At 52.5% G+C, this 25,967-nt stretch overlaps 1 protein-coding gene across 1 annotated transcript in view; it reads right to left on the bottom strand.

The window, feature by feature from the left end:
- LACTBL1 (lactamase beta like 1) overlaps positions 1-10,045 on the bottom strand; it is an 11,941-nt gene extending 1,896 nt beyond the window's left edge. The window contains exons 1-5 of the mRNA XM_046660599.1: positions 9,913-10,045; positions 7,388-7,497; positions 5,433-5,590; positions 4,223-4,461; positions 291-396 (exon numbers count right to left, since the gene is read on the bottom strand). Coding sequence (XP_046516555.1) covers positions 291-396; positions 4,223-4,461; positions 5,433-5,590; positions 7,388-7,497; positions 9,913-9,961 — 662 coding nt within the window. The 5' untranslated portion in view covers positions 9,962-10,045. The remainder of the gene's footprint in view (positions 1-290; positions 397-4,222; positions 4,462-5,432; positions 5,591-7,387; positions 7,498-9,912) is intronic.
- Between the last annotated feature and the right edge of the window lie 15,922 nt (positions 10,046-25,967).

Raw genomic sequence — 25,967 nt, 5'->3', positions numbered from 1 at the left:
CATGTTGAGTTGCTGAATGAAAAGAACCTGCGGCCCAGACAGCGCTGGCTCTGGGCCCAGCTGCCCCTCCCCCCCCCCCCCCCCCCACCCCACCCCCCCACCCCCGCCTTGCTGTGCGGCCCCTCCGCAGTCCTCGGTCTTCCAGCCGCGGAATAGGGTTGTGTTCAGTGATGCCCGAGGTCTCTTGCAGCTCTGCCCGCCTAAGATGAGGTGACACAGGCTCTCTCCCAGGAGGGTGTGTCCCCTCGAGAGGTTCCCGGCACTGGTGGGGCATCGGGCACACTCCTCACCTGGTTCCTGGGTCCGCCACCAGCACGTCCTCCTTGAGCAGGCTCAGGGCCTCCTGGGTGCTGCCCCTCCACAGCAGCGAAGTGGAGCGGAGCCTTCTGGGAAGCCCTGCAGAGAAGCAGTGGTCAAACATGCTGGGCCAGCTGAGGGTGGGATGGGGGCCCCTGGGTGCTCTCCCTCCCCCACCTTCCGTGGGTTGAGAGATAACAAGATCACTTATTTTAAAAAAGTCTAGCATGGACTCTAGTCCTGCCTGTGTTTCACTGGGCAAACCACTCAACCTCTCTGAGCCCCAGTCCCCTCACCTGTACCATGAGGGGACTAATTCCTATGTCCTAAGGCTGATGGAGGACTCGATGAGATCAAATGCTCAGCATGGTGCCTGGTCACAGGAACTGTTCAAAAATGATCATCATCGACCATGGAGGTTTGAGTCCATGAGATTCTTGAGGTCAGTGCCCTAACAGGTTTTGCGGACCTGGCTCCTCTGACCACTTGGAATTTTCTGTTTACTGGGTGTGACAAGTACTGGGAGGATCAGAGGACTGTGGCGTGGATTCTTTCCATCCATCCATTCAACAATAGATTTCCAGCATCTGTTTTGTGCCAAGGACTGTTCTGGGTACCGGGGATTCAGTAGTGACTCTACCCATGGAGTTTAATTTCTAGTGGAGGGCACAGATGATAACCAAATAAATATGTGCACTATAGAGAAAATTAATTGCATGTAAGAAGGGAGGGATTGTTGCTTTATACAAGGTCGTCAGAGGAAGACCTCACAGAGAAGGTGCCCCTTGAGCAGGTGAGAGCTGGAGGAGGTAAAGGAGAGAACCACACAGTGCTCTGAGGAAAGAATGTCTCAGGTAGTGGGTACAGCATGTGCAAAGGTCCTGAGGCAGGAATGTCTTGGCATGATTGAGGGACAGCCAGAAACAGCCAGTCTGGCTGGAGAGGAGTGAGAAAGGGGGAGACTTGGGAGGTGAGAGATATTGGGGTGCAGGCACAAGATCCTATAGGGTGCTATCGGCTACTGGAAGGACCTGGCTTTTTCTCTGAGTGGGATGGGGCTGCTGCCGGGGTTTTGAGCAGAGGAGTGATGGCAGCTGGCGCATATTTTCTCAGGGTTGCTGTGGCTGCTGTGGGAAAACAGACATTTGGGGACAATGGCAGAAGCAGGGGAGCCCGTGAGGACACATGCACAAATCCATGTTTAAATGATGGTCACCTGGTCTCGGGTGCCAGCGTGGAGGTGGTGAGGAGTGGCTGGATTCTGGACATAGTTTGAGAGTGGGGCCAACAGAATTTGCTACTGGAGGGGATGTCAGAGGGATCAGAGATGGCTCCAAGGCTTTTGTCCTGAGCAACTAGGGGCTGGAGTCCCAAGTCCTGGCTTTAAGTTCTGACTCTAGCACTTGTTCCTGTGTGGCCACAAACCACGTGCTTCACGTCTCTGAGCCTCGACTTGCTCACCTAAGTGTGCTGAACCACCGGCAGTGGTTTCCCTGTGAGGTGTGGCAGGCTTGACTGAGAGAACGGATGAATGCTCCAGGAAGGGGAGCAAGCTCTCAGTCCGGGTGAGGGTTGATCGGAAAAGACACGGAGAGCCTAGAGCAGTTATTCAGGCAGCCGTCGGATCGGCTGGCCCCTTTGGGACAGGGAGGGGACATGTAGGGTGTCTTTAAACTGATAACCACTTAGAGCCTTGGGCTGGGTTCTGTCGGGTGTAGACAAAGAAGGGTCCACAGTGTACCCCTAGAGGGAGCCCTGGAGTCAGATTAGAACCCAGTGGATGTAACAGCAGGCTTACGGAGGTTGAGCCTCAGAGCTCCTCGCCTGCATGGCCCCTTCCAAGGCCCATATCCGACTTTGAACTTATCATGTATTTTTAAAGAGGACCCCCCAAATTATACCCACGTCAGGCCCCACTTAACCGAGGTCTCCCCCTGGCGGTAATAACCAGAGCTGTGCTGACAAGTGCCTCTGTGTGCCCGGTGCTGGGCTGCGTACTCATTTAATCCCCCAGAACAGCCTGACTCACAGTCATTTCATAGAGGAGAAAAACAAGGCTCAGAGAAGTTGTGACCCGCACGAGATCACACAGCTGGGAGGAGGCAGAGCTGGAATTTCAGCGCTGCTGCCCTTAACCACCGGGCCGCCCTCCCCCAAGAACACGCGGATCCTGTCCCACCTGGGCTACCTCAGGAGGCTCCATCCTCTCCCTGAGCCTCAGGTTCACCATGTGCGCATGGGAGTGACAAGCAGCCTTGTCCGTTGACTGAGACCTCAGGCCCGAGCACACTTGGTGAAATGACAGAAGGGTGGGCACTTGGGAGGGAGTCCTACCATTGGGGGTCACGGGTTGATGACTGCACATGTGAGCCCTGGAAGGCATCTTGGAGTGGGGCGGATCCTGCCTGCCCCCTCCCCCTTGGCTGGGTCCGTCACCACGAGCACAGCCCCCTCCTGCTCCCACACACCTCCTCCTTAACCCAGTCCTCTCGTTCACAGGTGGCAGGTGAGCATAGAGGCCAACACAGGGTCCTGTAGGATAATGAATGCTCCAGAGCAACCCCTCGGCATCCAGCCCACTCCTGACCCAGTCCTGCCAATTCCTGTCTACTGGCTTTGCCTCCCAGTACCCCGGCCTGCTCCTGCCCTTCCACCATGTCAGCTTCATCCTGGCTTGGAGCATATCTTATAAGGATGATGATGATCTAGTTTATTTTTAATAAGTAACTCATTTCCATGATTCAAAATTCAAAAGACACCAAAGGCTAGACAATGAAAAATGTTCCTTCCACCCTTCTCCCCAGCCGCTAGTCCTCCCTGGGGGCAACCCAGTGTTTCAATGTCTTTCGTTCCCTTCCAAAGATATTTGACATGCATATGTGTGTTATATATATTACACATATAAATTCACATACACATACGTATCATATGTGTATATATCATTTTGTTTATTCACGTAGTAGCATACAAGATATGCTGTTATGAGCTTTTGTCCCCACTTAACGATGTATCTTATTTCACCTCAGTGCATAAAGAACGTTATTACCCTTTTTTTTAGGGCCGCATAGTATCTGATTGTATAGCTGTGTCATAGTTTATTTAGCTGTGCCCCTATTAGTATTTAGATGTTTCAATGTTTTGCTGTTACAAATAGTGCTGTAGTGAATAACTGTACATATCTCACACCTCACATGTGTGAACCCATCTGTGAGAGAATTTTCCAGAAGGGTAATTGCTGAGTCAAAGGATATACACATTTTTATTGTGATAGGTGTTACCCATTGCCCTCCATACAGGTGGCACCAATTTAAATTCCCACCACGGATGTAAAAGGGCCTATTCCACCATCACCTCACCAAGGTGGGGCACCCACCATTTTGACCTTTGCCAATCTGCTAGGGGGGAAATGTCTCTCACTGTAGTTTTAACTTGCATTTATTCTGTCATGAATAAGGTTGAGCATCTTTTAATATTTTTTAATATTCTTGAGAGCCATCCGTATTTCCTTTTCTGTGAACTGTCTATTCTGTTCCTATCCTTTACCCATTTTTCTGTTGGCTTCTTGGCCTTCATATTGATTTGTAGGTGATCTTTACATTGAGGGAAATTAGATCTTCATTGTAGAATTGCCTACAAATATTGACCTGTTGACTTGTTCTTCACCTAACAAGCAGATCTTGACTGTCAACTTATTTTGACCTGCCAACTGATCTTAATTTCCAACTTGATCTAAATTCTCAGGCTTCACCTCGCTTTTACCTCACCAGATCTTTCTACCTCTGGCCCAACCGCCAGGGAGAAGGCGGTATGGCCAGTTCCGGAAGCAGAGCAGAGAGTGGGCCCAGCCTAGCTGGCTGAGAACCTGATCCTCTGTTCCCGCCCTGAAATGGTTTGGGCTGAGCTGGATAAGTTCAGAGCCACTCACCTGAGAGCTGGCTGGCCATCCTTCGGAGGGTGACAGGCGACGGCCTTGGGACCGGGCCCGCCTCCTCCAGCCCATCCACCAGGCTCTGTTGTTCGGGGGCTGATGCCGCACCCAGGGGGTTGTTAATGGTGAAGGAGCTGGCATACCGTTCCAGAGGGTCATCCAGAGAGGCCACAATGCCCTCCTCCCACAGACGGTACAGCATGAGGACGGGGAAGATCTTGGAGACGCTCGAGATCCTAGACAGCGTCGGGGGCACGAGGGTGCGGAGGATATCCTGTTGGCTCCACAACCCACCTCCACCCCGTGCCCCAGCTGCCAACTGTCTAGTATCCTAGGAAAGCACTCAGTCCACCCTTACTCAGCGTCTCAGAGAGAAATTCCCCAGCCTCTCTAGAACTAGCTTTGGGATGCTTAAAAGCCACAGCTCAAGGCAGTGGAGCTGGATGGATGCTCTCGAGCTCCTACCCCATGCCAGGCCCTCCCCCAGGTGCTTCCCATTCTGGGGCAGACCTGGGTTGGGGCCATACCTCTGCCTCTCACTGGCAGAGTGGCCTTGGGCAAGTGCTGAACTTTCTGAGATTCAGTTTCATTGTGTGTTTCATGGGTTGGAGAAAGGAGTGAACAAGATTGTGCGGGTAAAGTGCCCGGCAACACACTTGGCAGGCAATAGGTGCTCAGTAAGTGACAGCAAGTATAACTGTTGGCCCATGCCCGGCACCAGCAGGTGCAGTGTGCTGGAACCCCGTAATCCTCACCGTGTCTCTGGGAGCAAATGTGTTCACTTTGCACTGTGAGCTTTGAAGATCCTGCAGGCAGCCCCCTGGAGGGGCACTCTGGGTGTGCAGCAGAATGTCCCAAGTAACTTCCATCCTGGCCACTACTGCCAACTGTCGGGACCTGGGGTGAGGGCCCAGGAACTGGTTGCAGTTCCTTTGTGGCACGTGGAAGTGGGGCAGGGTAGGACACAAGAGAGCGGAATCCAGAAGGATTCCTTCCTGACCTATTACCCCTGTGGTGTGATATTGGGCACTCACTGGTCCTCTCTGGACCTCGGTCTCCTTATCTATAAAATTGTCAGGACTAAATAAAGAGCCCTAGCAGCCTGGAAGCCCAGTCATGATTCTCTTGAGTCCCCCTTCCTCCTAAGTCCCCTTTGTCCTCCCATCCCTCGCTCCCTGCATAGGACATTGGAGGTCCCCCAGCTGACCGGTACATGGTGTACTCGTTGGGGGGCCCAGAAGCCGGGTCTGAGCCATTCTTCCTCCCAAAGTTCCCGGTCCAGAGCACAGTGTCGTTATGGATAATAACTGCAGACATGGCTGCCAGGCCCGGGGCAGACAGTGCCTGGCGCAGGATCCTGTCCACCTTGGAGGAAAAGAGCTTGTGAGTGGCTCGGAGTACAGGCGCAGAGAAGGCCGCCTCCCCCTGCCCACATGCCCCAATTCTCATCTGCACGCGCCACCCACTCCCACATCACACCCTGCACACGGCCCTCTGCCAGGCTCCCCCCTTCTCTCCCCGCAGTTGCTGGAGGGCCCTCAGAGCAGCTCCCCTAGAATCTGTTTGTATGTAGGGCTTCTTCATGAGACTTTTGTTCAAAGAAACATTTCCTTACCAAAATATAGAAGGAGGGAGGGGTTAAAACTACTGATCTAGTCAAAGCCTTGTCTGACGCCCTAGAAAATCTCCGACAGGCCTAGTCTGACCTCCTGGTGTTGGAGAATCCACTATGTAGTTAATGTTTATTGAAAATACCTCACTATTTTCAGTGACGAAGTATGATGATGACAACAGCTAACATTTAGTGGCCATCTAGAACGTGCCAGGCACGGTATAAAGTGATTTTCATACAGTGTCTCATTTAATCCTCTTACTAAGTCAGTGCCAATTTCTCCCCATTTCACAGATGAGAAAATTGAGTCTATGAGATATGAAGTGACTTGCCCGAGTGGCTCTTGGTTACTGGACTCAGGATTAGAACCCCCTGCGAACTCCAGCCCCAGCTCCTCAGTAACGGCTGGACACCCTTGCTGAGCGATTTCACAGATCCTGAATTGAGCTCTGTCGACCTGTAATTCCCAGCCCTGCACGACTCCCCCCGGCTGAACCTCAGTTTCCCCCTCTGTAGAAAGGGATTCACCAGGTATCCATGCAGAGAGGTCAGCACGGTGCCCGGCGCGTACAAGGCGCTCACTCGGAGGCAGCCATGGGTATCGTTGGTGCTTTTCTTTTTAAATTACTATGATCCCTGGGCACACATGGCACCCTTCTGCTCCCACCCTTCACAGAAGCTTTTCACGTCTTTGCGGATAGCGAATGTGTCCCTCTGTGTCGCCCGCACCTTCTCTCATGTGACCTCGTCACCTTCCTTCCCTTAAAGGGTTCCTCGGACAACAGTTTCAAGTCCCCCCACCAGGCTGCTGCTCAAACTCTTCCCATCTGTTTCATTTGTCTGTATGTCCCCTAAGGTGGGTGACCCAAGTGGGTGGGGTCTGACTGGCACAGAGTAGAGCTGGCTGACACCCTCCTCCGGTGTCAGGTCACCCTGCAGTGGTAAAAGTTGCCCTGTATGGTGCGTGTATTTAATCATATTGCAGTGGCCTCTGTGATATGGGCTCTGTCAGCCTTTCCCATCTCATCTTTCTCCTCCCCCTACTTGCGGCTCCACCAGACTCAATTTCCTCACAGTTCTCTGTACGTGCCTTGTACTCACTCTGCTGCCTCGGGGCCTTTGCACATGCTGGTCCCTCTATCTGGAGCACACCCTTCACTGCCCCAAGCTCCCTCACTGTACACATGCACATCACCTGGGTATCTCCTACTTGTTCACATCTCACCTTAGACACCACTTCCTCCAGAAGCCTTCCCTGACCCCAAAGCCAGTTCCTTTGTGCCACCATAGTCCCCTAAACTTTCTCCATCCTCACTGTTGTCTTGACTGGTCCCCTCACTTCCAGATGAGTAGCTTCTTGACAGCAGGACAGTATCTGCTTCCTGCCACACCCCAGTGCCTAGCACAGAATAGGTGCTCCAGAATTATATGTTGAATGAGTGAACGAATGGATGGATGCATGGATGCCACTACCAGTGTACAGAATGTGCCCTCCTCTTCATCACCCAGGCCTAGCCACACACCCAGTTCCCTCCTGGGTCCTCACTGACCTTTTCCAGGGCCTCCTTCAACACCGGGAGGGGGTGGGCCAGGGGCACAGGCTCAGGGTGCTGGGGACACATCCTCACAGAGGCAGAGGTCACCTCTGGTCCCAGGGAACCTGGAGGGAACATCACATGGTGAGGGGGACAGAGGTCAGGAAGGGAGTCTAGGGGGCCTCCTAGAGGAGGTGGGATGGTGGCAGCAGAGGCGAGCCACATCTCCAGGCCAGCCCTCCCACTGGCAGGAGCCGCACCAGGAGATATTGGGGTGCAGAGTCCAGCCATGGGCAGCAAGGGGCAGAGGGCAGAGTGGGCCTGGGAGGAGAAGGGACAGTCCCACTCTCGCCACTTGCTCCTTGGCCCTCAAGGCACCAACTAGGCCGCAGTCCTGGCTGGCAGCCCTCCTCTCTTGCACGACCAGCTTCCTCCCTCCGGGTGGGCAGCAGACTTAGACACGTTCCAGCTCCTTGGGGCAGGCTCAGCCACGTCTATCTGTTTCTCTTCCCAGTTCTGATTATAGATTTGGGTGGAAAAGTGGACGTGGGGTCCCACTTAGGCTTCAGGCCTTGTGAACCAGAAGGGCCAGTTCATCCTATGGACAGAGCCTGGTGTCGGGGGATTGAGTCCTGTTCGCTTCTGTCTGGGTGTAAGGCTTCCCGGTAACCTCGGGGAAGAAGGTGTGGGCCTTGGCAGGGCTGTGAGATCATCCAACGGCCCCCAGACCTCCCCTCATCCTCTCAGGATGCTGTGGGGTAGTAAAGGTAGGAGCGTGCCCGCCACCTCAGGACCTGCCCCCTTCTGGAATCCTTCCACTGCCTCCGAGACGACTGAGAACTGAGAGGAGGCTCCCGGTGGAGGGTCACTGTGGCCACAGATTCTTAGCTCCTCCGGCCTCTCCACTCTGGCTGGCTCTGCCACTTGCTTTGGCGCATAGGATGAGGCCGAATTGACCTTGCGCCTCCCAAAATTGGGCCTTAATCTGCCTTTGCTGCCTGGGAATACCGCCCCTCGTGGACAAGCCTGGGACAGCAGCCTTGAGAGGGAGCGTCCACGCGGAGGGAGGGCCCAGCTCTGCCCGCTGACCTGCCGGCTGCGTTGGAGAGAGCCCAGGTTAGACAGCGCAGAACTGCCAGCCAACCCAGATTCATGAGAAAAAGTAAATTACATTGTTTGAAGCGAGTAGGCTTGGGGGTAGTTTGTTACTCAGCAAAAGATAACTGATATGGTCCCAAACAGGAAAATTACAGACTCAGCAAGCGGAGCAGTGAGAACTCTGCAGAGTCGAAGCTTTGCGCAGCCTCGGGTGCAGGCGGGCCGGGCGCGCGCAGCCACGCATCTTTGACGTCAGTGCGCACGCGCACCAACAACGCCCACCCAGAGAACCTCAGAATGCAGATTTGATTCAGCAGATCTGGGCGGGGTCTGAACGGCTTCATTCCTCATGGGTGATGCCCATGCGAGGAGGGGACCCAGATCACGTGGTCCACGGACCCAAGGACAGTCCCTGAACCGTTTGCTTCCCACTGGTGACAAAGGAAGTACAAAATTGGAGAGAAAGGGTTTAGAAACTTTTATAGCAGTACGACAGAGTAATTTTGTGTCTGTTGAATCTAATTATTCAAAACCCCCCAAGTGGCTTCCAGTTTGTCTTTTTTTTTAAATTTTACTTCTCTAATAATTTGTTTTTATGTATATATAGTAATACTGGTCTGCTATGGATTGAACAGCCCGACCTGCTCACTTGGGGACCCCTTGTTTGAGGGACTAAGAAGGCTCTGATAAAGGAGTTTACCCTAGAAAGGCAGGATGGGGTAGGAGAGGAAGCAGCTGGCAAGAAGCTAAAAGGAGCCATTTCTGCAAAAATCTCTGTGGAACTTTGGGAGCTCAGGGCACCTCTCTGAGCCTTCAGCATCCGCACCCCAGGATGATGCCGAAGAACAGAGAGAGATTCTCCCCAACTTCAGCGGAGACCTGGGATTCTGGAGCATCCAGCAGGTTGGAGGGCCCAGCGGTTGTTATAGCAACAGAGGGCCTGGTAGATATTAGCCGCAGGGGTGGCTCGTTTCCTGAGCCTTGACCAGCTCAGGATGGAGAGGCTCCAAGAAATGGCAGCTGCTGTCTGTGGATACGTGGTTCCTCCCAGGGTCTCAGATATAGCTGGGGGAAGATCTTTAAAGGGGGGTGGTGGAAAAAAAAAGAGGGGGGTGGTGCCTGAGGGGGGCTGAAGGCAGAGCAAGAGAACCACTGTTGGTACTTTTGGGGGGACTCTGAGTTTTACCCCAAGACTGGGTGGCTTAAGGAAACCCTGGTGGCATTGGGACACTCATTTTATGCACAAGGGAATTGAGGCACAGAGAGGCCACGTGACTGGCCCAAAGATGCAGTTAGTGAGAGTTGGAGTCAGAAAGGAGACCAGAGCTTCTGAGTCTAAATCTTATGGGCCTCCCCCTACACCCTCGGATTAGGAGAGGCAGCTCGAAGCCCCTGGGGACCCTCGGGGGCTGGGAGAATCTCCAGGATGTTTCTGCACTCACCGGTCTCCAGCTTGGGGAGGTGGTACTGCCAGAGGAAGCAGCCAGTCATGAGCACAGAGAGCAGGAAGAAGAAGCTGCAGGAAGCTGGGAAGAGCCACTTCTTTTTCACTCTCAGCAGTCTGGGCTGCCGGCCAGCCTGGAAGGGGAAGGACCCAGGGCACAGCCCCCGCGGGGGGTCCGTCAGAGGGAAGAGAGATTGAGACCCCTATCCTGGCCCCTCCTATGCGTCAGGTTCGCCCAGACATCACGAGAGCCCACAGCCTGGGATGAATTTCACGCCTGCAGAACCAAGGTCCTTCCCAGTAGAACCCCTTCAACAGCTTTGCCACGTGTGTACCTCTGCAGCTCTGTGCCTTTGCACAGCCTGTTCCCTCCTATGGACTTAGAGAAATAGTTAAGGCCAGCTGAAGTGCCACCTCCTCCATGAAGCCTTCCCCAACTCCCTCACCCAGGTCCGCTCCGAGGCACTTGGTACAGGCCTCCCTTCTGGGGCAAACCCCACTCTCCGTCTGCTGCCGCAGTTGTCCTCCTCCTGTCAGCTGCTCCACCAACAGCATGCGAGTTCTCCAAGGCCAGGACCGCTTCTTTCCCTCCTCCGGGGCCCCTGATTTATCCTGGGTGCTCTTACATGTTTATGGAGTGAATGTGTGGGTCCTGAGGACACAGGACAAGGCTGCCCAGGAGACCCGCTTCCCTCCCTTCGTCTCCACACACCCGCTTTCCAGAACATCCGCCAATTTTGTGTTCCTGAACCTGGGAGCGCGCACGCAGCGGGCGTGTGTAAAGCTCCCAGCAGGCGGTTGGTGTTTCACAGCGGTGGCTGGTTCTGGGAGGCTGTCACATCGCCACGGCCCCCATGTTGCTCTGCCAAAGGGAGTATAAAAACTGTTACAATGGAAAGGGGCCCGTTTGGAGACCTGGAGGAAGGAGGGAGCTCAGAGAGATCAGGGTCCTTTCCCGTGGGCAGGTGCGGGGGCTGGGGAAGCGCAGATGGGGGCAGGGCGAGGGCGGGCACCAGGGAGATGATGAGAGCAAATCCTACAGCCTGAGGGCGGAGGAAGAGGGCAGGCGGGAGGTGGCCAAGGTATCAGGAGAGAGAGTGTGTGGTGACCTAGCCCCCAGGAAGAACCGTGTGTTCCCTCACAGCCGACAGAGTCTTGGAAACACAGTACCACCTCCAGTTAGAGTCGCAGAGACTGTGCTAAGCCTTTTAAGAGGAGTCCACAGCACCCTGTGAGGTAGGCCCTGTTAGAGCCCTTATGTTACAGAGGAGGCTCAGAGAAGTTAAGTAACTTGCACAATGTCACACAGCTGCTTGCAGAGCTGAGATTTGAACACTAAGGGGTTTGAACCCGTCTCTGACCTACTCAACCAAAGTTCTGGAAGACCCTTAAAGGTCATTTGTCGAAACTTCTCATTTCCAGGCGGGCAAACTGCAGTTACAAGAAGGAAGGACTTATCTAAGAAACAATAACCGTCATATATTGAGTACCAGCTTTATGTCCGGCCCTGCGCCGGTCACTTAACAGATGTTATTTTATTACACGTCACAATATGCTTGGGAAGTTGGTTTGGGGACCTCCATTTTAGAGATGATCAAATGGGTCTCAGGGAGGTTAGGTGACTTGCTCAAGGTCACAAAGGGTGGTAGCAAAGCTGGGATTCAAATGCGATCTGCCTGACTCCCAACCCTTACGTCTTAATGTGACCTCCTTTGAACTGTCTCCATTGTTCCTGTGACCCAACCTGTGATGTGACCAGGACCCTCCCCTGGTCTCCCCTAGTCTCTTTCCATCCCTCTTGGGGGGCCTGGGAAGGAGAGAGCTGGGAGGGAATTCAAGACTTACTCCTTCAGGACCCTCATCTAGGGGACTGAGGGACCGACTGGGCTGTCTCAGCTATTCAGCCTCCAACACCTCTTGACTGAGCGTCTCCCAGGCGCCAGGCACTGTTCTAGCCCTGGGGATTCAGCAGTGAACCAGGGCCACGAATTCCTGCCCTCAGGGAGCCGGCGTTCTGGGGTCTAGGTCTGTCTCTCCTGGCTGACCCCGCTCTGCACACATCCCCAGGCTGAGCTCAGTGGCTGACTGGTGCCGGGGGCTTGGTGAGGATTGCTGAATGACTAGGTGAGTGTAGTACAGGCCGTTGAAGAGTGAGGAACAGCGAGCTGGTGGAGAGCTGGACCTCAAACTCGGGCCTCTGGAATCTTCAGTCACGAGACAGCCTTGCAAAGGAAAACCCAAGTTCAAACCCAGGATCCACCATGCCAGGACCTGTAAGACTTTGGGCGACTCCCAGTTTCCTCATTTGAAGTAAGAAAGGTAACAGTTTTCCTTGTAAGGTTATTTTAAGACAGTAAATATAGAAAGCACCTTTTGAGGGCCAGCCTGGTGGCGTAGTGGTTAAGTTCACATGCACCCCTTCAGCGGCCCAGCATTTGTGGGTTCGGATCCTGGGCACAGACCTACATACCACTCCTCAAGCCATGCTGTGGTGGCATCCCACATACAAAATAGAGGAAGACTGGCACAGATGTTAGCTCAGCAACAATCTTCCTCAAGCAAAAAGAGGAAGATTGGCAACAGATTTTAGCTCAGGGCCAATCCTCCTAACCAAAAAGAAAAAAAAGGAAGAAAGAAAGAAAGCACTTATGTGTAGGACATTATTCTGAGCACTTTAAAATACATTATACACATTAAATCATTCAACTCCCACAGTATCCCATGAGATAAGTACTATTATGACCTCTATTTTACAGGTGAAAAACTGAGTGTGTGCTGGGCCATTTGCCCAAAGTCACATAAAATTATGTGGCAGAGCTGAAATTTGAACCCATGCAGGGTGGCTCCAGAATCTAGCATCCATAACCACTGGGCTAGCTGTACCACTCCTGGAGAATGAAGTAACATGTTCACACAAAAACTTGTCCAGGAATGTCCGTAGCAGCCTCACTCATCATAGCCAAAAAGCGGAAACAACCCAAATGCCCATCAAATGAAGAATAAACAAAATGTGGTATATCCTACGGAATCCTATTCGGCCATAAAGGGGAATGAGGTACTGCCACATGGATACCCTTGAAAACATGGTAAAGCCAGACACAGAAGGCCACATGGTATATGATTCCATTTATATAAAATGTCCTGGAACATAGCAGGCTCTAATAAATACTTGATAAATGAATGAATGGATGAAAATAAACCTTCTAGGGAGGGTCAAAGCCCTCTCTGTGCCCTTTGCAGCTCTCAATCTCCTCCCCCATCCCCAAATGTGACACCCATTCTGATCTTGGCATTTGTCATTATCGTGCATGTTTTTGCCCCTTTACTGTGTGTTTACGCATCCGTAAATAGCACGTGGTATTGTTTTGCACATTTTTAACTTCTATCAATGATACCCTACTGGATTTTCCTCCTGCAGCTTGCTTTTTTCCAATTTGATACATGTAGTTCTGGATTATTCTTTATAACTTCTGTAAGCATGCTGTTGTATGAATGCAGATCTTCCGTGACTTATGATAAACCCACCGTAAGTTGGAAATATTTTAAGACAAAAATGCATTTAATACACGTAACCTACTGGCCATCACAGCAGGGCCTCGCCTACCTTAACTGTGCTCAGAACAGTTACATTAGCCCACAGTTGGGCAAAATCACCTAACACGAAACCTGTTTTATAATAAAGTGATGCATATCTCACGTAACTTACTGAATACTGTACTCAAAGTGAAAACCACAAAAGCTGCGTGGGTACAGATGGTTCTCAGTGTATCGGTTGTTCACCCTCAGGTCCGCCTGGCTGACCGGGAGCCGCAGCTCGCTGCCACTGCCCAGCATCATGGGAGAGTGTCGTACCCCACATCACTAGCCTGGGAAAAGGTCAAAATTCGAAGTACACTTCCTACTGAATGCATATCGCTTTTGCACCGTCATAAAGTCCTAAGTCAGGGACCATCTGCACACTGTGAATTGTGGTCGTTAGAGCATGGAGTCTGGGCCAGACCACCTTAAAAATGTGACTATTTTATACATTTGAGTGGGAGCACCGTGCCTAGGAGTGAAATTTCTGGGTGGTGAGCCCTGGCCATGGACGGCTTAGCCAGATACGATCCGGCTGCTCTCCAAACTTGTCTTCCCAATGTGCCCTCCCACCACCTGGGATTCCACTGCTATTTTTAATTTGAATTTTCTTGATTTCTAATCAGGTTGAACACCTTTTCATGCATGTACTGTATCTATTTAGGTTTGCTTTTCTGTGAGTGGACTGTTCTTATTCTTTGCCTGTTTTTTTTCCGTTCAATTTTCTTTACCTATTGGAGTTCTTTGTAAGTTCTGGATGCTCGTGCTTGTGGCTTGTCTTTTCACATTGTGTTTACGATAACTTTTGTTTACAATAACTTTTGTTGAGAAGCGGAATAGTGTAGAGGTGAGTCTGTGGCCAGATTGCCTGATTTTGAATCTCAGTTCAACCACCTCCTGGCTGTGTGACCTTAAGAAAATCACTTAACCTCTCTGTTTCTGTTTCCTCATCTATAAAATGGAGATGATAATGGTGCTTGCCTCATCAAATTGTAAGGCTTAAATGAGTCAATATCTGTGAGGTGCATTTTGTCTGACACACCGTAAGCCCTCTTAGCTATTGTTGTTGAATAGACGGCTGTGGTTTGGGTTTGGTTGCTGCCAATCAAATTTATCAATATCATCTTTTCTGTTTGCAGTGTGTGTGTTGTGCGCACTTAAGAAATCCTTCTTGGGGCCGGCCCTGTGGCCGAATGGCTAAGTTCGTGCGCTCCACTGTGGTGGCCTAGGGTTTCACTGGTTTGAATCCTGGGCTCGGACATGACACTGCTCTGCAAGCCATGCTGAGGTGGCGTCCCACATGCCACAACTAGAAGCACCCACAACTAAGAATACACAACTATGTACCAGGGGGCTTTGGGGAGAAAAAGGAAAAAAGAAAATCTTTAAAAAAAAAAAAAAGAAATCTTTCTTTACACAGAGGTCATAAACATAGTTTTCCAGACTTTCACACAGAAATATTTGGGGTGACAGTGTAAGGAAGGGATCTGATTTTATTTTTTCCATACGGGTGATCTGTCGTCTCAGCACCGTGTGTTAAGTCCTCCGACCTGCCCCCCGACCCCGACTCGCGCGCCCCTGAGACACACCGAGCGTCTGTATCTGCCGGCACCTGTGCTCTGGGCTCTGATCCGCCAGGCTCACTGAGTCTCTGGTCCCTTCCTGTCTGTCCGATCCTACACTCTTCCATAGCGAACACAGCTCACGCGTCAGCTATGGAACACGGGCCACGTGCTGTCCTATGGGAAACAGCCTGGCCTGAGAGGCTTCCCGCGATCTGACCCCACCAACCCCGCCAGCCCATCTCCCGCCTCTCCTCCCCTCCCCCTGCATCTTTAGGCTCCCACACCGGCCTTGCTCCTTCTCTCTGTGCCTTTGCACCTGCCTTTCCCTCTGGCTGTGAGGCTCTTTCCATCCTTTTCCACCTCACAAGCTTGTGTTCTTTCCTTAAAACCCATCCTTGAAGCCCTCTCATTGTGCCCCGGGCAGAGCCCAGGTCCTCTCCTCTCTGCTTTATGTGCATCCCGTTACTGCACAGCAACAGTAACCTGCGCTGGTGACTGCTGGCTTCTTTGTCTGGCTCCCTCCTAGGTGGCAAGTGTCTCTGGCACCAGAATCATTCCTTCTCAGCTTTTATGCCTGCAACACCTGGCACCCCGCCTGGCACTGCAGGTTCTCAGGAAATGTGTTTTGAACTTTACATTGTCCTACAGGTTGAAAGACCGGCGTTCATAGGTCGGCCCCATTCCTGAGTCAGTTGTAACTGAGCAAGTTCCTTCCCCTCTCTGGGCCTCCATTCCTCCAACTGTTGGAGAGGGCAGGGCTGTTGGTTAAGGGTTTACTTTGACATCTGGAAACCTCATTGGACTTCGAAAGTATCTTCCAGCTCTAGAACTGGGAGGTCACACTGAAGTCATCCCTCATTCACAACTTCCGAAGACTGGAAACAATCCGAATGTCCCTCACCCGGTGAATGAACAAACTACGGTACATCTGTGCAATGGAATATTACTCGGCAATGTAAAGGAACGAACTACTGAAACACGACAATGTGGGGGACTCTCAAATGCATCGTGCTGAGTGAAATAAGCCAGACTCAAACGTCATTTTCATAACATTCTGGAAAAGGCAAAACTATAGAAACAGAAAACAGCTCCATGGTTGCCTGGGGGTAGAGAGAGGGGTGGACGAGAAAAGAACAGAAGGGAATTGGGGAGGCGATGGAACTGTTCCATATCTCGATTGTGGTGGTGACGGGACTGGATGCATTTGTCAAAACTCGTAGAACTGTACACCAGAAAGAGGGAATTTTATTGCGTGTAGACTACGCCTCAGTTTCTTTTAAAAAACGAAGCCGTTATCGATCCCAAGAGCATTCGGCTGTCCCTGCCTGGGTGTCGGAGGAAGGACATGAGACACATGGCTGTGCCTCAGCCACGAGGAGAGAATGGGGCTCTCTGGCGTTGTTGTAGGTTCCCATGGGAGGGAGGTTGGAAGGTGCTCTCCCTAGAGTGAGAGCAGAGGGCCCCTGGGGCGGGCCCAGTGCGGGCCTCTGGGGGAGGGCAGCCTAACCCCCCTTTACAGGCACCCATGCGTAACCAGGGTGTTGTCATCTCATTTTCAGGTGAGGAATGAAATTGAGAGACATTAAATGACTTGCTGAGATCATGGGCAGCGAATGGCAGAGCTGGCAGCTCTGTACTATGCACCCCCCCAATATGTGGCTGAGGTCTCTGCACCCCCAATTTCTAGCCCTCCTCTGGGGCCCAGCCTCATCTCATGTCTGTCTCCAGTCTCAGGATTTATCCCAATAGACCTGAAGGTGGGGTCAGTGTTTGACCTCTAAGCTGGTCACCAGCTGCTCACATTTCGACTTGCAATAGCCGCTAGGAATCCCTCCCCTCCCCGTTCCCAGCTGGAAAACGCTGGCGGGGGAGGGCTCAGGAGGAGCCAGGCTCTCCCACAGCCCACCCACAACCCGCCTCCCCCAGCTCCCTCCCTGGGTGGTCTGCAGCCCAGAGACCCCCACCTCTTTTCTCTCTCTCACTGCCCACTCTGGGGCAGCCATCCTTGTCTGGTCATTCATTCAGAAACAATCCCCAGGGGGCCAGCTGTGTGCTGGGCATGGTGCTGCACTCCGAGGGCACAGAGCCTTTGGCCAACATCCGTCCCCCAGGGAGCCAGCAGGATGTTGGAGCGGTGACTTCACTTCTTTGAGTCTCAGTTTCCTCGTCTGCATAATGGGCGTAGCCATCGTTCCCACACCACACAGAGTTGAGGTGAGGGTAGATGAAAGAATGCATACGCAAAGCCCCTGAAAGCGGACCACCCGGTGGTAGCTGGCGTTGTAATAATCTCTCTGGGAGAGAGACGTAAGGAGATCACGTGCAGCGAGGGCTCTGGGGGCTCCGAGGTCCCCATGAGCTCAGCCCACGGAGGGACGGGGAGGCAAGCTCCATTGAACAGGAAGCTGGGGACGAGTTGGGGGCACTCCAGTCAGAGGCCTGGACATGTGAAAGGGAAAAGGAGCAGTTTCTGGTTTGTTTTGAGAATTTGATGAATTAATACACGTAAAACACTTGAAACTGTCCCCAGCCTGCAGTGCAAGCTCTAGAAATAGTGATGACGACAAAGGTGCTGTGGGGCGATTTAGGCCAATACTTAGAGCAAGGCCTCACGGGGCTGTGCCTCACCTGGGCCTTCATTCTCTCCAAGGCGTGCAAGAGTCCTGCTCCCTGAGGATTCAGGTCTACAGCCCAGGAAACCTGGTGAGCAGGAAACTGAGTCAGAGGAGTGAAGGCAAAGAGAGGTCCAAGCGGGCTGGAAAAGAGAGGAGGGGACAGAGAAAGACTAGAAGACAATCAGCCAGGATGAGGAGGGGAGCCCCTGCAAGCCCTGCAGCCCCAGGAAAGCCAGCACGGTGGTCACCCTCGCTACCACGGCGCCTCCTTCCAGTTCTCCTCCCCCTCCCAGCCCTGTCAGCGCCCCGGGGAGTTAGCCCCAACTCACCCTCTTCTGGAAGGCTCAGGAGGGACAGGGCAATTCAGGCCCCGCCATCGCTGGCCTGCACCTCCGGGAGTGCCCCGTGTTCCAGGGGACAGGAGTGGCCTCCCCAGCTCTGCGGCGCAGGCTTCACCCAAGCTCCCCAGGGGCCGGCAGATGTGGCGCCTGATTTTCCCAGCACTAATCCATGCACGCCCTCCGCTTTGGGGATTAGTTCCTCGGGTCCCCACGCAGCAGGGACGGGACACATCTGTCAGCGAGACTGGGCAGCACGTGACCCAAGATGCTCCAGGCTGGCGGGCTCTCTCCAAAAGGAGTCTCTGCCGAGCCCAATGTAAGAGCGATGGGGTGGGGGATCTTATGGGGGATGGTTACACCCTGGTTAGTGCAAGGATTAAGCTGCAGCGTACTTGTAGGGCAGGTAGCCCAGGGCCTGGCACCCAGTAGGGCTCCATAAAGGCTGGCTTCTTGCTACACCTTGGCTTTTATGCCACAACTTCTACCCAGCCCCAAAGGCACACACCAGCTCTTTCTCAGTGAACATTCTAGAAAGTCACTATCCATTCATTTTAGTTGGCACAAAAGAGAAAATATATTTGCCTTAGTGGCACTAGATATGGCTGCACTTTGGAATTACCTGGAAAGCTTTTAAAAACCACTGGTGTCTGGGTCCCACTCCCAGAGCCCCCAGGGGTACATCCTGGGTACGAGGACTTTTGAAGACTTCTTGGGGATGCTCTTGTGTGGCCGAGGTTGAGAACCACTGCCCCAGACCAGTGTGTCTCCAACTCATTTAAATGTGTGTAGGAATAGCCTGGGAACCGAGTTAAACTGCAGGTTCTGGGTCAGTGGGTCAGGGTGGGACCTAAGAGTCTATATTCCTAACAAGCTCCCAGGTGATACCGGTCCATGGACCACACTTTAAGGAGCAAGACTCCTCTGCAATTCATGCATCTCACCAGCTTCCACATTGTTAGCTCGACAGAGCCTCACAGTTGCCTCCCAGCTACCCTGTGGTTGGATGGGGCTTGAATTATTATGTCCATTTTGCTGATGCTCTGGGCTGGGTATGTGAACGGGTCGGGGCAAGCCTGGATCTTCTTCTGTATGCCCCATGGCCAAAAATCTGGGCTGGCCCAGAAAGGAGGCTTGATAAATTAGAGCAGGAAGAGATCTGATTTCGTCCAACCTTCACCTTGTATGACTGGTGAAACAGGCTCTGAGAGGGGAAATGACTTGCCAAGGTCACATAGCAAGTTTAGTGACAGCAATGGAACTGGGCCACAGGTCTTCTTTTCCATTGTACCTGGCTGCTTGGTTAATCTTTACTGAGGCTCAGAGCCGGCTGGGCAGCCTGCCTCTGGCCACAGATGGAGCGCTGACAATGTGCCAATTTAGTGTTTTTCCGTGTCACCTTCTTTGGTCTTCACAACCCCACAGACAGGCTCTATTCTGTCCCCATTTGATATACGAAGAAACTGCTGTTCCGGGAAGTGAAGTCCCCAGGAAGTGGCAGGACTGGGACTCCGACCCAGGAGTCCTCGCTGTTCCTCAGACACCAAGGCGCCTCCCCCGTTGTCTCCCCATCGGACTCTGAGGTCCTCTTGGGCAAGGACCGCGTCTCATTAGGGTTTGGGTCGCCAACCTAGGGCTGAATAGGTGAGTCGGTTAATCCACTCCAGGATTCCGCACCTCTGCCCACACAGGCCCTCACCCAGCACTCCAGCCCGGCTCTGGGAGCTCCTCCCTTGCTCTTGCCCCAGCCCCGGATGCAGCCGTTTCTCCGCGCCGGGACCAGCCCCGCCCCTCGCGAATTTGGCTGGACCGAATCCATGGCATGTCATACAGCGAAGCGGCCACCGGGCGGCAGCAGATGCCCACGTGTAAAATCATGTGCACCATCTGGCCGGCCTGAGCCGCCGCCTCCAGAAGGATCATTTATTCGTTGAGTGCTTCTCTTCCTCCAGGCACTTGTCCAAGGGCTTTCCATCCACGAACCAAGATAATCCCCACAGCAGCCCCGTAAGGGAGGAGTTATTCGTCCTCTTTACAGATAACAGATCATATTAGTCCTTGCTTAAATTACCTTCCATGGCTGCCCACTGCGCTTCGGAAAAGTCAAAATCCTCACCTGCATAGTCTAACCCCCGCCCGGCGGACCCCTGACTCGGACTGCTGGAGTTCGAAACCCAGCTCCACCGCTTATTGCTTACGTGGCTTTGGTCAGTTTTCTTGGCTTCTCTAGGACCTCAGTGTGCTGATCTGCAAAACAGGGTAATGAAATAGAACCTACCCGCTTGTGGTGGGAGTTAGGATTACAGGAGACAAGACACCGGAAGCACGCGTCTCCGCGGCTGGCCCACAGCAAGCGCTCAGCAAACGTGGGCCCCTGTGATTACATTCGACCCCCTGCCCTCTCCTCCTCAGCCCGCTCACCCCTTCTCTTCCTCTCTTCCCCTCTCCCCCTCTCTCCTGCTCCCCCCTGTTCCTCCTTCCACTTTTTCCCCTTCCTCTCCCTTCCTTTCCGTTTCCCTCCTGCCCCCTCTCTACCACTCTGTCTTCTCTCCACCTTTCTCCTTCCACTTCAGAACCCATTCCAACAGTCCCAACGCTTCTTTGAGACGTTTCCTGATCTCCCTTCTCTGTGGCCCGTGTTCGGGGTTCTAGAACTAGGAGCAGGAGCTGACATGCTGTTACAAGGTAGAAGGCTCCGGAGTTCAGGTGGACTAGACTTCAGGGACCCCTGTGTGCCTCCTCTTTTGGCCCCTCTCTTGAAATTCTTTCTTCTAAGATCTATTTTTCAAGGTGGCTGCTTTCCCAGATTTTTTTGAGGTCACTCTTTTGTCTCATTCCAGAACATCCCCTGAGAGAGAAAATGGCTGTCCCCACCCTCAGCATCAGGGCTATTCAGAAAGAAGAATGTGGCTGAAAAGATGTCAAGGACAAAGTAAACTTGAAGAAAGAACCTGTGCCTCTTAAAGGGTCTATGAAGATACTCAGCCTTTTTCCCAGTCGGGCTTTGATTCATTGATTCATGCATTCACTCACACACCCACTGTGTCAGTCAACTGACACTTGCTGAAGGTCTGTCATATGCCAGGTCTTACACCTGCGTCTGGAGGAGGATGCCATGCCAAAGTAGACACAGCAACAAATGCCCGTTGTTAACACCTGTTTATTGAGCACCTGCTAAGGGCTAGGCCGTGTTCTAGGTGCTTGGGAAATACCAGGTAACAACAGGGACAAAGATCCCCCACCTCACAGAGCTTATATTCCAGCAGGGGCAGCATAATACACAAGTTAAATGATCTGTTAGAAAGTGATGCCTGCCGTGGAAAATGAGTAGAGCCAGGGGAGGGGACAGATTACGGCATGAAATAGGGCAGTCGGGATGGCCTCACTAGGAAAGACACGTCTAGCTAATCACCTAAAGGAAGTCAGAGGAAGGGAGTCCCTGGTGAGAGGCAGGGGCCTGCGGGTGAGAGTCACCCAGCGTGTTAAAGGGCAAGTGAGGGGGCCAGTGGCCGGAGCCGACTCAGTGAGGTCAGAGGAGTAGGCGAGGTCGGAAAGGTCACAAGAGGGGAGGGGCGCAGGTCATGGAGAAAGTGCTAGGCCACAGAAGGACTCTGGTTCTCGCTGTGAGTGAGATGGGGGCCCTGGGAGTTTGGAACAGAGGAGCAGCGTGCACTGACTCACATTTCTAAAGGAGTGCTCGGCTCCTGTGTTGAGAGCAGACTCCTGGGCAAGGGAGTGGCATGGAGGCTTGTTCAGGGGAGAGGTGGTGGGGGCAGCGTGGAGGCAGTGAGGATGTCCCAGACTCTGGATATGCTTCGAAGGTGGCGTGAATCAGGGCTGGTGATGGAAGGAAGAGCGAGGAGTCAGGATTAGTCCAGAGTTTCTGGCCTGAGCGGTGGAGGGGGAGTTGACTTTTGCTGTGAGACGGGACACCTGCAGGTGGGAGGGGGTTTGTGGGGAGGGACAGGCTTCAGGACTGGCCGTATTAATTCTGAGATATCTGAGTGAAGGTGTGCAAGTAAGCAGCTGGACGTTTGAATCTGGAACTTAGAGGTCTGTATCAAAGATATACTTTAGAAAATCACTGGCGTGTAACAGTAGATGATATTTAAAGCCAGCACCAACGGAGTGAGATGCCCTAGAGAAGGGATCTGAGCACTGAGCCCCGAGGTCCAGGAGATGTGAGTACTGGGTGAAGGCAAGTTCCACAGAGCCACGCACTGTAGACAAATCGGGCTTTCCTGGGGAAACTTAGAAGCGGAGGGCCAGCCGCTGAATGAGGCTTTGGGTCGTCCATCCCGTCTCCCATCGTCATTGTCATCGTGTGGAGAGAGGTGCAGGGGTCGGGGCATGGCCCGAAACATCCTGGGGTGTGCTCCAGAAGAGGGACTCACGACTCTCCTTTTTTATAGGCAAGCGTGAGGTCAGCCTTGCAAGGCAAGAAAAACTGGTCTGAGCTCAGGCACCGGGGAATTGCTTGCAGTGCTGAGGGCACCTGGAGCCCCGGGAAGTGGAGACCATGTGCAATCATTTCTGCTTTGGGGAGGGGAGCCCGCTTTGGAGCCCACCTGCTGTCTCACGGCTAAAACCTGGACTGAGCCCCCAGGGTCATCCGATAGAATACAAATAGTTTTTCCAAGATATGTCCCCTGACCTAGGGGCTCATCAAACATAACAGAGATACAATAAACAATAGGGGTAGGAATCAACGGGGCTTATAGTGGGATTTCCAGTGGTTGTGGGCAATGCCAGAGGAGACACTGTAGAAGGAGGGAGGCCTGGAGTAATAGTACAAAGCCCGTGATGGAGGCCCGAGCATCTGGCCATGGAGGCCATGCCCAGCCTGAGGGAAGAGCCTGAGGTTCAGACAGAGGAGTGGCCTGGAACCATGGGGCTTGCTCCTGCAGTAGCTGCGTGGGCTTCTGGACTTGGCCAAAGGTGTTAACCTGGAAGCAGCAGGGGATATTGTCCAGTGTGGCTACTCCCCTGGCTGGCCAGCAAGTAGTCCAAAGCTAAGTGGTTATCCAGCATAACCTGAGCTCGGGAGTCACGATAATCTTCTTGGCAGTGAGAACCCGGGCTGTCCCTGTGGGAACTTCCTTCAGGATAGCTGAGCAATTGTGGATCATGGTTCTACCATCTGTGGGAGGAAAACCTGCATAAAATGGTATTAAGTACAAGGAATGTCTTGTCAATGGCACCAGAGGCTGGGGCTGGGAATACTGCCCAATAGAACCCACACGTCCTGGGTTATTGTGAGGGCTCATACGCAGGCGGCACTATGTCCAAGAAGAAAGCAAGGAAGGACCTACATCCAGAGCACAAAACAGCCGTGGGATACAAAGGGCACTGCTCAATATTCTGCCAGCGGGCCTCAACGTCATCCATGCAGGGGCTGGGAAGAAGCTTGTGGAGGTCCAAGACACAGCAGTTGGTGGCTGTGGCCAGCTAGGAGCAATGCCCTTGCCATTGTCAGAGAGTGAGTCACTGATAAGGTCTCCCGTAACTGGGTACAGTGGGCAGGGGTGGGGGTGATGGTACATTCAGTACTGTGATATGTTCCTGCCGTGGGCCCTGGTTGGGCAACTGTTAGAGGATGTTCTGCATTGCCTGTCCAGATCCAGAGGAGGAGGGGAGGGGTTCTTTACCCCCCACCCCGGTCTGTTTGCTGAGATTACTTGCATATGTACTTGCTAGAGCAGCTGGGGCCTGTCATGCGCCTGGGATGAGCCAGATGATCTGTCCTTTCTTAGAGCATCGACCTCCAGAGGAGCCCAGGAGTCACCATTCTCCTGACACACAGGTGTCCCCTTCCCCCTCATAGGTGCCTGGAAGATGATGGGGGAGCGGCTGATGTAGCTGCTCCTTGACCCAGCCATACCAAGGCTTAATTGTAGGTGGCAAATGTGGAAGAACAAGCGAATTCCATGTTGACAGGGCCCACAGCTGGGGAACAGCAGCTGTAAACAGAGCTCCATCGTCAGCTTGTATCATATCAGGAAATTCTAGCATGTGACAAAGGTGCTCATGAGAGCCCCGAGTCCAGGTGAAACCCTCTTGGTGGAAGAAAACAGCCACCCCACAGCCTAAACCAGGTCCACGGTGGTCAGAATCCACTGCAACCAATTTGCCAATTGTGAACCGGTCAGATCCCCAGGCCAACATTTCTGGCAAGTAATACATATTCCCTGAGCACCAGTGACTTCCTAGGTCAAACGCATCTTCATTGGGCCACCTCAGATCTCCATGATGGCTTTGCTATTGCAGCAGGTCCAGGCATGGATCTAGGGCACCGGAGTGCATGTGACAGCCACAGGGTCTCGATCAGCTTTCTGCGTCCTGATGCTCTCTTCAGGATGCAGTGCCTTATTGTGGGCTTGTTCATGTCACATGCGGATTGAGTTTGTGGCTGAATTGCTGTGTCTGTTTCCACAGCAGGGGTACAATATGGGTATTCTCCTAATGGTCCAGTTCTAGGTGGTCCAATGACCTCACCATTCAGCAAGACCATTAGCAATGGCCTGTGAAGCTGGGTAAAAGGGCCTATCTGTGAAGGTGTCAGCAGGATATAGGGAACCCACAAAGATAGTGCAGTACCCCTGGCTGGTAAGTGAGAGGATGCTACCAGCCCCGGGCCCAAAGGGAAACTGGAAGAAGAAAGTCTTGTAGAGAGAGGCTCCCTGGGAGCAAGAGTGACCTTCTGTGAAGGGACCCAGCCAGCCCTAAGCCAGCCTGAGGCAACCCCACAGAAGACAGCTGGGAGAATAAGTACCTCAACCTCCTCCTTCCCTCTGACCTCTGCCAGGGATCCCCAGTGGCCAAACCCAACTGGAAGCCACAGGGCAAAGGAAGCTGACGATACAGCCCATGCAGGTTGGGCCCCTGGCAGAAAAGGCAGGAGAAGGATGGAGAGTGGACCTGGACGGGCAAAGAGCAGGTATCTAACACACAAGGAGGGTTGTGATTTTTAAATATGGAGGTCACGGGAGTCCTCACTAAGAAGGAACGTTTGAGCACAGACCTGAGGGTGTGTCGTACCTCATCTAACCCTCACAACAATCGGGGAAGCCAGTGGTGTTACTCTCCCGATTTTACAGTGGAGGAAACTGAGATGCAGCAAGAATAAACAACTTTAAGTTGTCCAAGTTCACACAGCTGGGAGTTCATCGAGGTGGGGTTTAACCCCAGGCTGTTAGGCTCCAGAGATCCTACTCTTAAACAAGAGAGGATATAGGAGAGTCATCATAAAATGAGAGGGCCGAGAAAATGTCAGGACACATAAGACTGTGATCAACAATCATCGATGTTATTTATTGAGCACCAACTGTATACCAGCCGCTGTGTTGGGTGCCATGGGGGATATACAGATGAAGATGAGGCTGTGCTTGCCTTTAAAGAGCTTATAATCTAGTTAGAGGGTGGGGAGGAAACATAGAAATGTGTACAAATCAAATCCAGCAGACTGTGATACATTCTACTGTAGAAATACAGAAAAAATGCTGGGAGAGCCCTAAGGAAAGAGACGCCTCACAGCTGGCTAGAGGGGAGCTTCCTGGAGGTGGTGACTTTGGATGAGGTGAGTCACCCGGGGTCCCACAGTGAGGTACCGATTTCCTTCCCAACGCTCCTGATGGGGGAAAGACTCAGCTTGGTGCTGGCAGATCTTTCAAACTCTAACACTTGCTAATCTCCTTCTTTAAGCCAAAATTCAGGCTCAGATCCTTCCGTGGGCAACCAAGCTCTAGCTGGAACTTAATAACATTGTTTTATTTTCATTGTCTTTTTTTTTTGACAGTTATGATCTATTTCAGACAAGTGATACTTTTCTTAATTTACAGATAAATTATTTATTTTATTATTATTTTCCTTTACAGATAAATTTATTTAAGGAAAAAAATCGTTGATTTAAAGGGAAAATATAGAGTTAAGCTTTCAGGTGGTTCATGGCTATGGCCAAAA

This window comes from Equus quagga, chromosome 5 (assembly GCF_021613505.1).
Source record: "Equus quagga isolate Etosha38 chromosome 5, UCLA_HA_Equagga_1.0, whole genome shotgun sequence".
Taxonomy (NCBI): Eukaryota; Metazoa; Chordata; class Mammalia; order Perissodactyla; family Equidae; genus Equus; species Equus quagga.
This window is presented reverse-complemented; position numbering and strand designations above follow the sequence as displayed.